We start from the raw sequence: 15,746 nt of genomic DNA, 5'->3' as shown, positions 1-15,746 counted from the left end.
CATCGCTCTGCTGCTGTTCATCTCCTATAGCATTTTTCACAGGATACACACATATAGACACATATATAGAAATTATATATAATGTTTGTGTGTATATACATATCCCCAGCAATCTCTTGCCATCATGATCAAAATAAACTAAATTACACAAACCACTCTTGACATGAAATTATTTTTTTATTCTCTTTATAAAAAAGGATTGTTTTTTCAGGATAAAAGGTTAGTCTTTAAATGTCTCTTTCCCCACCTCCATGCCCCTCCCCTGCCCCAGACTCCTGAAACCCCAGATTACAAATATACAAAGAACTAGTTTTGTTGTCTTGTCTTCCATTAAAGTACGAATGAAACCCTCCCACCACCCCCCCTTCCCCAAATAAAAACGTTTATCTTAAAATCGGATGAACTTGATCTCAGGTTGTAATTTAAACGAGAGAAAACGTAAAAACATACATAAGAAAAGTAAAACGCAGTATCCACTTTTCCGGTGGCTTGGCACGCCGGGGCAGGACGGTGGAGCTGGCGTGCTGTGGGCGACAGCAGGACAGGGAGGCGGGAGCTGCTTCACATCTCACATCCCCCCCCGAAACAAAACACATACACTCCCCACTGCCCTGCTGCACAACTCATCCTCCCGGCTTCACGCTTCAAAAACCCTCCGAATAACAATAAAACCACACTCGCAGCACTTCCGGTCCTCTTCTGGACAGACACCAGGCCGGCCGAGGATCCAGATACCTGTTCTAGAGCGCGGCCCCCGGGCGGTGCCACTCGAGCGTCTGCGCACTGCTCGAAGGACTCTTACTCACAAGGTCCTAGGCTTCTGCAGAATTTTTGTATCCGCTCTTATTTTAACATTTCTATTTCATTTTAATCTCTATATATATTAATATATATATATATACACAGTATATAATAATGTTGAGCAATAACCAGGCCAGTGGAGTGAGAACTGTACATCAGTTTGCATGAACAAATGCATACCTAATGTGCTCGATATTCGCGGCTGCTTCCCCCCACTCTCCCACCCCTGCTACGTAAGCGGCTGCTGGACTTCTGACTTTCATTTTTGATAACGTCCCCAGGCGGCCGCACTGCCGACCAGCACCCTGGACCCTCTCCTCCCAGCTTGGGTTCACTTCAGTCGTTGGCTGTAGACACGTACGCTTCTATATAAATACGCCAGTGGGAGACTGCCGCACACAGGCTGGCCAGCGCAGAAAAGGGCATACTGCTTTCTTTTCCTTGTTTCTTTTTCTCTCCAGGTTGGGTATCTGATCAAAGTTTTTCTGCTCCTCTCTGTCTCAAGGAGAAGGGTTTCGGGGGGGGGGGGGGGGGCAGGAGAATAAAAGTCTTTGCTTCCAAGTGTCTTGCTGGCTGCCAGTCCTGCCAAGGATCACCCAGAACCCATCCCTGCCCCCTCCCTCCCCTCACATGCTCCCACTCCTCAACTGGTCAGCGAGACAGAGAGGGGGAGGGAGAGGGGGAGGAAGGGTGCGAGAGAGACCACCTCCTTCTCCTCAGTCCAGTTTTGTAAAAAAAACGCAAGACGACAGCAGCGAAAAAACAAAAAAATTAAAACAAAAGGCGTCTCTCCTCCCCTGTCCCGCCGGGCTAGTTCTTGTCCTCTTTCTTGTCCTCCTCCTCAGACGGGTACGAGTGCCACGTCAGCCGCTCCTCGTAGAAGGAGATCACCACCTGGGGGCACTTCTCGTTCGCCTCCTTCGCCGGGACCAGGTCTGCCTCGTCTGAATTTTTCCTGCAGGGAGGGGGAGGAAGAGAGAGAGGACACTTCAGTGACAAGCGCCCAAGGGCAACAGACAAAAACCAGCAACAGAACCTCACATTGTGACTTGCGCACTGGGTATAGGGGTGTGCGAGTGCAATGCGATGGGTGCGAGAGGGCTGTGAGAGCTGTACAGTGTTGGCGGTGGGGCTCAGGGGAAGGAGGCGTCGGCCGGCTCCACACACCACTTCATCAGAAACATCAGCTCCCCACTGGAGTCGGTCGCTCCGATGATCCTCTCAGGCTCCAGGCCTCGGGCAAAGCCTCTGGGTTTCTCTGACTGAGAGAGAGAGAGAATAAAAATACACCTATTCAATATATAGTCGAATCCAGAATGCACGTAGTACCATCTTACTGGAAATGATGGTTTCAAGGAATGAACCTGACTGGGTTGTAAACGTACTGCTACACAGTGAGACTGCGTTGTTAACAGACTCCTCCACATGGAATCGCTGCTCAACACACGTCCCTGTTCAATAAATCAACGTACACTCACCTAAAGGATTATTAGGAACACCATACTAATACTGTGTTTGACCCCCTTTCGCCTTCAGAACTGCCTTAATTCTACGTGGCATTGATTCAACAAGGTGCTGAAAGCATTCTTTAGAAATGTTGGCCCATATTGATAGGATAGCATCTTGCAGTTGATGGAGATTTGTGGGATGCACATCCAGGGCACGAAGCTCCCGTTCCACCACATCCCAAAGATGCTCTATTGGGTTGAGATCTGGTGACTGTGGGGGCCAGTTTAGTACAGTGAACTCATTGTCATGTTCAAGAAACCAATTTGAAATGATTCGACCTTTGTGACATGGTGCATTATCCTGCTGGAAGTAGCCATCAGAGGATGGGTACATGGTGGTCATAAAGGGATGGACATGGTCAGAAACAATGCTCAGGTAGGCCGTGGCATTTAAACGATGCCCAATTGGCACTAAGGGGCCTAAAGTGTGCCAAGAAAACATCCCCCACACCATTACACCACCACCACCAGCCTGCACAGTGGTAACAAGGCATGATGGATCCATGTTCTCATTCTGTTTACGCCAAATTCTGACTCTACCATCTGAATGTCTCAACAGAAATCGAGACTTTTTTCCAGTCTTCAACTGTCCAATTTTGGTGAGCTTATGCAAATTGTAGCCTCTTTTTCCTATTTGTAGTGGAGATGAGTGGTACCCGGTGGGGTCTTCTGCTGTTGTAGCCCATCTGCCTCAAGGTTGTACGTGTTGTGGCTTCACAAATGCTTTGCTGCGTACCTCGGTTGTAACGAGTGGTTATTTCAGTCAAAGTTGCTCTTCTATGAGCTTGAATCAGTCGTCCCATTCTCCTCTGACCTCTAGCATCAACAAGGCATTTTCGCCCACAGGACTGCCGCATACTGGATGTTTTTCCCTTTTCACACCATTCTTTGTAAACCCTAGAAATGGTTGTGCGTGAAAATCCCAGTAACTGAGCAGATTGTGAAATACTCAGACCGGCCCGCCTGGCACCAACAACCATGCCACGCTCAAAATTGCTTAAATCACCTTTCTTTCCCATTCAGACATTCAGTTTGGAGTTCAGGAGATTGTCTTGACCAGGACCACACCCCTAAATGCATTGAAGCAACTGCCATGTGATTGGTTGGTTAGATAATTGCATTAATGAGAAATTGAACAGGTGTTCCTAATAATCCTTTAGGTGAGTGTATGTGTTTCTCAAGGCCTCCAACAAACGCTGAGAATTTTACACCCTCTTCACTGCCCGCTACACAGAAACGAGTCTCATTCCCTGTCCGCAAGGCAGTGGAAATATGACATTGTTTGAATGCAGTCAAAGCAGGAAACAAACTCCTCTGACTCAATCTCAGTGTTTTACAGTTCATCACATGTCTAGAAAGGCTGTGCAGGACTGTATGTATTGTTCTACAAACCGGCTGGCCTGGTTGGGGTGAGCGTTATTTTGGTGTATTTTTTGGGTCGACTGGGCCAAATGAATCGTCGGCACATTCCTCTGCTCTGGCGCACGCTCCTGCACGGAGAGTGTAAGCCATTGTTTGGTTTTGTCCGTATTGTTGGTCTCTGCATGCCACAATAATGCTCTACTGTAGGGGTTACGCACTCGTAAACAGCAGGCTACGTGGTTGTTAATGAAAGAAAAACAATGTTATGAATGTGTATTTACCCGACCCACGCATGACCGACACAGAGTAACAGTTACACTGGGGTAGGACAGTCCTCCTCTCCCTCACCTCTTCTTTCCTCTTCTTCTGCCGGCTCTCCTCCCCGGCTGCCTCGCTGTCAGACTCCCCCTTCCTCTTGCCGCCCGACTCGGCCTTCTCCGTCTCGTGTGCAGTTTTCTGGGACTGCAGGAACTCGGCGATCAGGTCTGGGCAGTCCAGGTTCTCCTCTGGCTCCCAGGTATTGTCCTCGCTGACGCACAGATTATTATTATTATTATTATTATTATTATTACTTTGATAGCAGACGTTAACAGCTTAATTCAAACATGTTCAGTGGGTCAGGGTCAGTGTGTATGTTCAGTGTGAGTGGACACAGTGGTCAGCAGAGACAGAGGTCAGATGTCTGCACTCACTCAGAGAAGCCCTTCCACTTCAGCAGGTACTCCACCTTCCCCTTGACCACCCGCCGGTCCAGCACCTTCTCTACCACATACTCCTCCTCCTCCTCCTCCAGCAGCTCCTCCACCTTCTTCTTGTTCTGCTTCTTCCCCGCTGTGGACGCCAGCTTGGATTCGGTCTGTGGGGCTGTGGGGGTTGGGGGTGGGGGGACAGCACAGCGTTATCAGGGGGCCCACGGGCCGGACAAGTGGAACGAGGGAGCTTAAGGGGGGAGGCTACTGGATGATCCACAGAGAGGGCTGAGGTGTGGGGATGGGCTGCCTACACACACACACACACACAAGCAGGGAAACAGGCGAGTGTAACACTAGGCTATATATAAGTGGCTGTGTATTCCTGGGCCAGTTTGATGGACTGAGCTGCCTCACTCCAGCCTGATACAAGCTGCAGTGACAGCAAACACAGCAGTCCCTTAATGTCGCTGTGTGCATCACGTTTCTTGTCACTGTTATTCTGCAGCCTAACTGTAGCTGTAGGAACTTGCTGTAGCCGTAGCTTTAACTTCGACGGCCGTGGGCTCCTATGCCTGCACTTCACGGGCACATGCTGGTGCTTTTGAAGCCTGGTACCTTGTACTGCATTAGCATAGACAGACACAAAATAAAATGATCTTTAAAATACTAATGAATCGTGTTTTTGTATTTTTGTCTTTGAGCGCGCGTGCGTGCGTGCGTGCGTGTGTGTGTGTGTGTTTGCGATTCAGCCGTGCAGCAGCGAAGCAGTGGAAAGGGGCCCGGCAAGGGAAGGGTAACCCGAGGCCTGTGTGTGACACCAAGTCTTTGTGCATCTCTTTCTTTTTTTTTTTTAAATTCATGGGTTAAGAAAAGAAAAAACAAAAACTGAAAGAAACATATCATGTTGATAGTAAAGTGCAGGACAGACTTGTATGGGTACAGCATACTAAGCACAGCAAATACAATGCAAGATTTAACACGTCAACATGCACTATGGAATCTTTCCAACTTGCAAAATGTGACCCCCACCCACCCCCGGGTCCTATTGAAATCAGCACCCTGACAGTGCAGTGCAGGAGGACTACATGCCAGGCTGCACAGGAAGCTGTGGTCTGAGACCTGACGCTTCCAGTACAATCTGGAACGGGTGCGATGCCAATTCAAAACACAGAATAAGTGAGTACATACACTAATCAAGCTGCTTCAGATCGCATATGAAACACGCACACACTCTCTCTGTACTTCTGTAGTCTAGTCTGAAGTGAAGCACTGTGGGTAGCCCCCTCCAAGTGCCCCAAAGTGACTGCACACTGCAGACAACTCTGTGCCTGGTTTTCCCCTGCACTTTGCCAGGGGCTTTTTAAAGCAAACCAATGGCTGTGACTAATAAAGACACCCTCTGTCACCTACTGACACCCTGACACACAGTCAGGGGGCTGCCCAAAATAGGCTTTTCTCAGGGACCTTCACAAGTAAAATGTCTAAAAGCACAGCAGGAATTCATGAGGCATCTTGGTCTGCCACTTGCAAGGGAAAAAAATATGAATAAATAAAACAAATCAATGCATGACAAATACACACACCGCAAAACTCACAAACACATGTATAATGCCTACGTCTATCATAAAAAAACATGGGCACAAATCTAAATAAAGATAGACATGAATAGGATGTGCATAAGAGCAGTGCTTTGCCAGGTAAAACTCAGCTGCTCCCCTTTCCAAGCAGTTTTCTGTAACCTTCATCAAACCCCCCCGCCACACACACTCATGCCCCCACTGACACCCAACAACATTCAGCAGACAAAAAGCAGTGCATTGTAGAGTGTGCATAGAAGAAACGTTTCTGTGACCTGCTTTAATAGTGGGAGCATCGTAACTGGGCTCTGAAGGCTGACTCATGCTCGTCGGGAGGAGGCACTCGAACGAGCGCGGTCCTTTTCAACGTCAACAGAGCTAAACAGGGTGAAAGTTCAGTGGGTCATGAATCACGTGGCAGGGGGAAAGAAATCACAGGGGTTAAAGGAAGAACTTGAAACACATGGCATCACAGGGCAAAGCAGGTACAGCTCTCCACTGCACAGTAGGTGGACCCATTAGCAGACCAGTGTCAGAGTCTGTGGCACGCACACCGAACCTGGACTGCACGAGGTTAGACCCAGAGTTTACCCTTGCACACGCACACATGGTTAGTGTGATATCACATGCCGTGCTCTCCTGGATCACCTGTACAGACTGCTGTACCGGCGGAGGGCTGCAGCCCATGTTGAAGGCAGCTGCTGTGCAAGAGCAGTCTGAACGTTTTCCCCCGTGCAGGCCGGACAATCCTGCCGGTTCGCACACGGGGCCTGGAGCGGGACTAGCCCATGTGCATTAAAGAACGACTCTGAATGGGCAGTGTGTTAAGGAGTGTTAGACACTGCGTGGTAGGAGTGTGTTAAACCCTCGCTCACTGTATCAGCAGGCATGCCGTATCCCTTGGCTGTCTTTCGACACACCGATTCCTTTAGAGGACATCAAAGCAGTAGTAGCAGCTGGAGAATACAGTCTAGCCTCTTTTCCCCACTATGTGTGTAACTTTGTTGGTTTGTATTCAGTTTCACACTCAATGCAGATCAGTCAGTTTAGCTCCAGGGCCCCTGCAGGCTTAAAAACAGCAAAAACAACAACAATGCTGTGCAGGAGGTGCGTCACTGGCAGCCACTGGGGTCATTCTGCTTCCTGCTCTGTGGGGTACAGGGGGCATGTCCTCTGAACAGCTCTGACACTGGGGCTGCTGAGTACTAATACTGTTATGCTTCCTTATGATTATTATTACACTCATTAAGATCATTCCAATCACAGCAGTGAGCAATCTATTCAACATATTTATCATTTTGTTTATTGTCATGACGGAACCCACAAGGTTAATTCTCGCAGCAATGGCCGATGGTTCAGCGGACTGGGGCCGTGTGAGGAGAGGGGAGGTAAACAGGTCTCTCTCCCGGGCTACACTGCCCCCTGAGCCCGGGCCGCCCTGCGCACACGACGGCACAGGGGACCGCGTCGCCCCAGCGCTGCAACTGACAGAAAAGCAACTGTGTGTTTAATGCTTTAATCACGTCCAGCTCAAATCAAGCATCCTGACTGACACCCGACTTCACTTGTGTGATGCACGGAGCTCATTCAAAAATGTCACATTTGAAACTGAAGAAATACGCACTCTTGTGATGCATCTGCCTCAGGTCTGAATGGCAACAATGTGTCAATTCTCGACAACAACGCAGTACAACAATAGCACCGCATTACAGGACTGAAACTACAGCCTCCACGATAAACCCGAAAACATCCCAATAACACGTTTCTCAACCAGAGTATTTTAAAATGATGCATTATTTTAAAGGCAGACCTCTTTATGCAAAGTATTAACGGGTTAAATGTATTGAAACAATTCTTCACATTATTCTCTCTTAGTAAAAGCAGCATGCAGTTCCCTCTATAGACTACGATGCACGAAATCTGCAAGTGAACAAGACTGCCCTCCCTCCTCTCTTAACACCACATCATGCAACAGCAGCAAAGCGTGTTATTAATAAGGCAGCGATCACAGGAAACACACCAGCTCAACACAACTCGCCATTCAATCAACACCCATGATGGCGAGCACGTCTGACCGCAGAGACATTAATTCATAAACAGTGCTCCTCCATGCACGCCTGCTCGGTGATGTGGCCGGTGACTACAGACTCCCAGTCAAGCGGGTTTAACCCCCGCCTGCCCGGCAGCTACAAATAAAGCTGCAGGCTGGCCAGATCGCGGACGTGTTCAAAACGCACCAACTTACAACACAACACCGTTAATACACACACACGCCTGCATGTGTGCATCAGCGCCTGGAAGAGCATCATCAGCAGCAGCATCAGCATCAGCATCATGTTCTGACTGAATCGAACTGAAAAACATCGAGTAAATTCTAGTAATATCCCCGCCCCCCCCAACACACACATTTTTTGAACGAGATCTTGCTGACAGCGGCGTATGCAACAGCCTACCACGACCCGCTATTGTTAGAGTAAATGTAGCGCTGCAATGTCATGCATGCATGCATGCGTGTGTGAGTGAGTGAGTGAGTGAGTGAGTGAGTGCATTTCGCCAGGTCCCGGCGCTGGCTCGCTTTGATTCAGTCTCTCTCCTGTCTGCCCGCCTCCCTCCCTCCCTCCCTCCCTCCATGTTGCTCCCGACCACACAACACGGCGCTGGCAGAATAACAACACGACAGAGGCAGAGGATGCACGGAGCCGATGGTCAATCACAGCAGCGGAACCCGCACGGCGTGCAGCAGCAGCACATCCTGCACAGCCGCTACCTGCGGAAAACGCGCCTGTGCGCCTCGTCTTCAACTACCGCAGGAGCAGAAAAGGAAACTTACCTTTCCGAAAAAGAAAAGAAACCGCGCGGCCCGGAGAACAGCAGATAAAAGTTGCCGCGGTGTAACAGAGCCCCCGTCCTGTGCTTGAGCGCTGGGAGTTTGTGTTAGTGGGTATTTTTGAATGCGTGGCTCAATTCGCGCTGGGTCTCTTCCCGTCGCCGCGTTTCTCTCACTCTGCTCTCCAGACAAAAGGCACCCAGCGCCTCGGCAGCCCGCTAGCCCGAACTGCGCACTGCGCAAGCGCACCACCGCGGCGTCCCGCGAAGGTTGCCGGGAAATGTATTCTCTTCGATTGTATTATTATTACGGCTGGGATTTACGTAGAGATAAATCGGTGTCCAGACGCTGTTTCCACCAACATAAAACAAACAACGCATATTTATTTTTGATTGTAATGATTTATACTTTATGCTACATGGGTAGCACTACTACTACTAAAATAATAAAAAGAATGAATACATAGAAACTACAATAAGACAAAATGCTAAAACAACACACGATAAACTCCAACACCCAGCAGGCCTCACTCTTCCACATGCGGAAATGAGATCGGACTTCCCAGTGGAAAGAGCCCAGAAGTGCTCGCCGAGCTGAAGTTTGGCAGACCGAGGGAGGTAACGGACGGGCTGCACTAAAACACCCGGTTTAACATTACTTTAAAACAACAAAACCTCAGTAAGCATCCATACTTTTCTACTGTGCTGACCTGGGAGCGCACAGGGAGGTGAGTGTTTATTACTCTGCATCAGCCCACAGTCAGAGTCACCGTGAATGACTTGTAATGTTGATGTTTTTACGATTTTGTACATTCATTTGCATTATAATCTTGCAGCCTAAGTCTACCAATGAATACAAAATCATAATACTAATTATTATTGTTGTCATCAACCACAATAACAACGTTTGTTTTCATTTCTGTGTCTGCTTCCCCAGGCTAGACGTCTTTTGCCTTAATTTAATAAGTGAGTTATATCCGTGGCCAGCGTGAAAATGCCTACACTGTAAACAAAGTGTCATGGTGTGAAAACTGCTCTAGCATCACACACAATATAGTTTTATATATAAATAGTACACAATTTTAAAATGATTGTTCATTTAGTAGTAGTAGTAATTCAATGGAAATGCTATCACCATATGCTTGACGTGTAGAGTACATTTCAGGAGAGTAGGTAATACAAATGAAATATCTGTCTACCCAGACGCAACATATTTGTGGTCAAAGCACTGGAGACGCATTGTGTTGGATTACTTTGACAGATGGCAGGGAGAAAGACGCGCCTGTCTTAGGACGATGAGGAGTCAGGAAGAAGAGGTAAGAAACCCCCCATTTGTTCTGCGTTTATTAATTCCCCTTGTCTGGGTGTGATTGTCGTAATTGCTGCTCTTTTCTGTAAAGGTTTGGTGTCTCTCGCTTCCCTCTTTCTGGTGTGGAGAGCCCCTGTGATGCACTGTGGCAGTTGTGTGAATGCATATGCTTGTGCCCAGGGAGATGTCCTGTAAGGAGTGCACTGAGCACATGACATGAACAACAACATGACTGTAACATAGTCCTACAGAATCAAAAGGTCAACACTTATTGCAACACGTTTATTGTGATGCCTCGAAGTGACAATATTCATACTTTAAATAGTTATTTGAGGAACATTTTATGTTTGTGATTGCAAAACCTTGGATTAAGGTTTCTAGCAAGTTACATAATATAATTTATTATTCAGTCATCTGGACAGTTTTATATTTCTTAGTAGATGCCCTTAACCCATGGTGATTTACAGCTGCCAGTAATATTATTATTAAGATGCAGAAAAAGCAGACTATGAATGATAATGTACTCTAGTGGTGCCCCCCCCACTCACCCCATTCTCTCCCTCCACGCAGGAGTTCATCGCGGTCAGGGTTCAGGATCCACGGGTCCAGAGTGAGGGGTCCTGGAACTCATACGTGGACTTTAAAATATTCCTCCATGTGGGTATATATGAGTGGCGTGTTCCTTCACGAAGTACACTCACTGCACTGCTGAGGGAAGTGACAGAACTGCAAAACGGTCTCTCAGCGGCTATATAACCATGACACACAAAAAATGTGATCCTCTTGCTGTGTTTTTTATTTTTTTCTAGCTTTCGCATAACTTTCCCAAGGTCACTTCTCTTTTCTTTTTCTTTTTCTTTTTTATAGACGATTGAATTAGTGTAGTAAAGCCACCGGGGTAGTTGCCTGTGGGAGCTGCTGCTAGGGACACATGTTCTTCAAACAGTTCAAACACTGACACAGGGCCTTGTGTTTGTGGGGGGGAAGTGCTGCAGTTAAATTGAGCTGCAGGTGCAGATAAGCGAGGGAGTTTGTCCCCGAGCGCTGTAATCAAGCGCCACGCCTGGAGCTGGAAAGAGATTAGTGCTGAAGGGGTAGGGGGGTGAGAGTTATCTAAAACACCACAACTTACTTCTTCACGAGCAGCGGTGAACCATAATGTTCCTGGGCTGGCGGTCCTCTCCTGCGGACTCTCCGGAAGCCCTCTAGAACCGCCCTGCTAGCGGACTCCTCGCAGTGAGTTGATTCTCAAAGCGCAGGGACTCCATTGCTCAGGTACAGGAGGCGGCTGCAAGAACAGGCTTGGTGTGGCCCGGGGGCTGTTTGTCTCTGCGCTTTGTGCAAAGAAGGATCAGAAAGGGGGAAATGAAAGTGCCTGTCTTGGGAACGTGCCAGGGCCGTCCGTCTGACCAGCTTGTGGAAATGGGCATTCTCTGTTCGCGGAGAGGCAGCGGGGCGACAACCCGGAGAGCTGGCTGATGTTCCACATCTCAGTGGGATGCTGTGACACAGCTTCCAGCACGGCTCTGTCCTGGGCAAATAGAGAGGGACAGGTTCCCTCCCTCCCACGAGACAGCTGTATACTTCCCACTCTTTAGTGAGGGAGGTATTGATTCCGCATGGGAGTAACTCAGTTCCTTGTCTCCGTCTGTGCTTTTCCTCAGACTAACAGCAAGGCCTTCACTGCCAAGACGTCGTGTGTGCGGCGGCGCTACAGCGAGTTCGTGTGGCTGAGGAAGCAGCTGCAGAAGAACGCCGGCCTGGTGTGAGTGCAGCCCCGCCCCACCCCTCTCGGCACCGTGGCGCTGTTACCATCAAACTGACACAACACTCTGCTCCCCTTCTCCCTTTCTCTCGCTCTTCATTCTGGTTCTCCATCTTGCTATCCTTTTCTTTCCCCCTCACCCATCTACTTATCCCCCATCTCTCTGCGTGCAGGCCGGTGCCGGAGCTGCCAGTCAAGACCCCCTTCTTCTCGCTGGCCAATGAGGACTTCATCGAGCGACGCAGACAGGGCCTGCAGCAGTTCCTGGACAAGTCAGTCCGCTCTCCCCTCCCCTTCTGGCAGCATACCGTGCTGTATTGCCCTTTTATTCTGGGCTTAACTCCTTTCAGTACAGCTCCACTAGACTAGAGAGCTCTATTGTGTTGCTGTGCAGAGTGTCAGCGTGTTACTGTGCGCTGTTCTTAGTGCGTGTCCCACGTGTGTCTGTCCACACAGGCTCCTGCACATGACGGTGTTCCTGTCGGACAGCCAGCTGCACATGTTCCTGCAGACGCAGCTGCGCCCCGCCCACATCGAGCAGTGCGTCCAGGGACACACCCCCTACTCCGTGACGGACGCCATCCTCAGCTACGCCTCCTCCAATCGGGGCTGGGCTCAGGAGGAGGAGGGCGGGACCGCCGAGGCCAGCCTCGTTCCCGTGCCCTACGAATCGGCAGACAGGTACGGCTCACCTGTTTATCCTACCTCCTGTCACAGTGGTCTGACAGGAAATGAATAGTAATAAGATGCTGTGGCAAAAGCGTGATCAACACAGGGCCGCAAAACATTTCCTCTGAGCACGCGGTGGAACGCAGTCAACAAGACCCGTCACTGTCTTTTCATTCAGTTAGCGCTTGTGTGTAATCTAATGGATTTCTTTTAAGTTCTAATTTATGTTTTTATTTTCCTCTCTTCCTCCTCTATATCTGCACGTCGTGTGTGTGTGTGTGTGTGTGTGTGTGTGTGTGTGCACCATCGCACAACTCTTTTTCTTTGAATTACTTTAATTTGTCAGGGACAGTGTGCAATTAAAGCCACACAGGCCTGCTGTGCAAGAACAAGACAAAAGATCCACGATTTCCCCAATTAGCCCAGAGGCAGTTCCCTGTTGGAGGGCCCTGGGAGCACATTAGTGGTTGTAAATTATTTTGTTAAATACACTCATCCAACAGCAGACAGCAATGCCGTGTCAACGTGTCTCAGACAGACTGGAGCGCAGCGAGAGCGGGGGGCGTAGGACACCTGTGTGCTCTCTGTCTGCGTTCATCAATAAAGCTGGAATGGTTTGATCACCCCAGTACTGTGCGTCTGTCCGAGCGTCCCAGACATTAGCAGTGCCTGCAGAGGAACTAACCTGTTGTCTGGATGCAGTTACTTCAGGAGTGCATCTTCAGTATGAACACACAAGTTTGACAGCATGGTGATTTTAACATTAGAGTACAACAAGTCTACTCACCTTTTTATTTCTCTGCCCTCCAGCCCCACCCCTCAGCTCCCTCTTGCCCAGTGTGAATGCCGTTTCGAGGTCGGAGGGCCAGAGAACGACACCCACAGTGAATCTGACAGCCCGTCGGAAAGCAAGGACTGAGTGACGTCATGCCAGCCATCGGAACATGACAGCAGCCGCGTCTATGATAAATGTCGAACTTGAAGAGAGAAAAAAACTAAACAACTACCCCCCCACCATACACACACACACATCCATAAAAACAACAACTACAAACAAAACTTTAAGGTGGAGGACTAAGCCACTATTTTTTCCTGAATTCTACAGCAGATTTGGACCTCTGGTTGGGGGAGGGGACATGCTATGAACTAACAAACGCCCCTGTGTGTCAGTGGCCAGCTCACAGGTTCTTCTGGGTTGACATTTAGACTACACAGCACTCAGCAGGAATATGAAGGGAATCGAAGCCTCCCGTGACTCTGGGGTACGGGGGAAACGCTGGAGCCACAGAAGGGCCCTATCTACCTCTGGGAAAACAGGGCTCTTGGAAACAGTCGCCACATTTATCTAAACGGCATTAGAGAGAGAGAGAAAAATATATATATAAAGGTATCGGCATGAAACGGACAGTATAGTGAAACACTGCATGGAAGCTTTTGATTTTGGGTGCAGAAAGTGACAGTTGAGTGGCTCGCTCGCTGGCCTCTAATGAGACGCTCCTCTCCAGCTTCGAGTGCAGCCAGCCTCACCCCCTGCCCTGCCCTCACCGCCCCAGCACTCACTACAGCACTGCCTCCTACTGGCATTGCTTCTTACTGGGGGATTAGTGCTTTACTGCTTCAAATTATTTATTCAATTGTATTGTCTCCAGTTGGGACTAAAGACAGGTGGATGTTGCTCTTACTAAGCAGGAGGTTTATTAATGTGTTTTAGCTCCAGTGCAAAATAGCATCTTTAGTATCCAGATAGCGTGCAGTTAAAACAACGAGAATGATGATGATAATAAGGAGAAAAATAAAGAGGGAAAAAAGTGAAAAGGAAATCTATAGCTAGCTACCTGGGTAATCTTCAGGACACACAGGGAAACACTGGGAACTTTACCACAGGGTGGTTGTGTTGGACTGTTCCCACAATAGTGAGTCTATACCGCAGTGTGAAGGGTTCAAAGCCCCTGTATGCCATTGTGGAAATAAAATGTTGGCTCTCGCAGGGTGTGAGGACCAGAGAGAGAAGGTGGCCGTGTCAGTGTTCATGGCAGCAGGCCTCACTCGGGCACCGCGAGAGCCAGCCCGCGACACTACAGCACTCCCAGGCTTCTGCACGAGGTCAGCATCGCCGGTGCACTCGCATTATTTATATTGATGTTGGTATCTTGTTTGTGATCTTGTAAATTGATGATGTCACAGTTTGTTTTGTCCATAAACTCGCCTTACGCACACCGATTCACTGAAGTGGTTCCTGTTATTTGCAGTAAACAAAAAAAATAAGGTAGTGAAACGCTGCCCAATCATCACACTTTACAGCCTTAGACTGGGGCACAGTTTTTCTCTGTCTGTCTATGTATGTCTGTCTAACAAGAACTGAGAAGAGTCTCTCCCAATGTGGAAGCGCGGCAGAGGTTATGCACAGACCAAACATGCTCAAAGGTAGTGGTGAGCCCTCACTCCACCCCCGTCCCCTCTGGATTCTGGCATTGCTCCCCCCACAGTGTCAGTCGTGCTCCGCGCTTTCCTTATTGAGCCAAAAACAGCAAAACAAAATAAATGAGTCAGCAGATAACTAACGAAATGGGACCGCCTGCTAATTAATGTATGCAGGCCTGGAGACCTTGGCCTGTGTTGATGGGAGTCTGCAAAAAGGGAGTCTGCGGTGAGAAGGAGGCATAAAACAATCATAATAATACAAAAATAAAATAAACGAGATTCAGCCTCTTTAGCAGCTCACCTGAACTGAACTGCCTCTGCAATCCAAGGGCTGTGCAGCCGGGTGTTGCGCTCAGCCTCGGGGTTTTACATGGGACTCGGATACAGGGACATTAACTTTTCTGTGGAGTATTCCTTGACTTGTAATCAGGCAGCAGGTGTCGGCAAAGGAGTAGATGGGGAGGGAGAGCGAGAGAGAGGATCTCTGAGGTAAATCACATTAGAAAACAAATGTAAAATATGGTGATAATAAAATGTATCTTCTGTCTCTCCCACCTGATTGAGATAATTGCTCCATTATTCACACAGACTGCTGGGGCCACTTCAGAGGGATCCTAATTACCTTCCAGCTCTGTGCTGATCGAGAGAGAAAGGGAGGGAGAGATCTGGGAGGGATGATGAGTGGGGAACATTGCTGACAGAGAAGGAAGAGGAGAGACAAGATGCAGCAGGAGGAAGAGGCCAGTGAAGGGCAGTTATCTTACTCTAACATTTCCTCAGTTCTGTTATTATTATTGTTTATATGGTGTTTCTGTA

General features: G+C 48.7%; 2 protein-coding genes across 4 annotated transcripts; one reads left to right on the top strand and one right to left on the bottom strand.

Moving 5' to 3' along the window:
• Positions 1-158: 158 nt before the first annotated feature.
• Positions 159-10,757, bottom strand: LOC136745321 (chromobox protein homolog 1). Of its 2 annotated transcripts, none has more exons than XM_066698828.1 (6): positions 10,624-10,757; positions 6,216-6,318; positions 4,364-4,535; positions 4,020-4,200; positions 1,969-2,063; positions 159-1,756 (listed from the first exon to the last, which is right to left on the bottom strand). In XM_066698828.1, the coding sequence occupies exons 2-6, from the start codon at positions 6,262-6,264 to the stop codon at positions 1,612-1,614; spliced, it is 642 nt and encodes a 213-aa protein (XP_066554925.1). In that variant the 5' UTR covers positions 6,265-6,318; positions 10,624-10,757; the 3' UTR covers positions 159-1,611. The 2 variants fall into 2 exon arrangements, with proteins under 2 accessions (XP_066554925.1, XP_066554924.1); XM_066698827.1 differs by lacking the exon at positions 10,624-10,757 and adding an exon at positions 8,771-8,964.
• LOC136745295 (sorting nexin-11) lies at positions 8,984-14,729 on the top strand. 2 transcript variants are annotated; one of them, XM_066698826.1, is made up of 7 exons: positions 8,984-9,494; positions 10,028-10,082; positions 10,646-10,732; positions 11,740-11,840; positions 12,014-12,112; positions 12,297-12,521; positions 13,320-14,729. In XM_066698826.1, the coding sequence occupies exons 2-7, from the start codon at positions 10,062-10,064 to the stop codon at positions 13,426-13,428; spliced, it is 642 nt and encodes a 213-aa protein (XP_066554923.1). In that variant the 5' UTR covers positions 8,984-9,494; positions 10,028-10,061; the 3' UTR covers positions 13,429-14,729. The 2 variants fall into 2 exon arrangements, with proteins under 2 accessions (XP_066554923.1, XP_066554922.1); XM_066698825.1 differs by having other exon boundaries at positions 9,970-10,082.
• The last annotated feature ends 1,017 nt before the right edge of the window (positions 14,730-15,746 follow it).

This window comes from Amia ocellicauda, chromosome 3 (genome assembly GCF_036373705.1).
Source record: "Amia ocellicauda isolate fAmiCal2 chromosome 3, fAmiCal2.hap1, whole genome shotgun sequence".
Taxonomy (NCBI): domain Eukaryota; kingdom Metazoa; phylum Chordata; class Actinopteri; order Amiiformes; family Amiidae; genus Amia; species Amia ocellicauda.
This window is presented reverse-complemented; position numbering and strand designations above follow the sequence as displayed.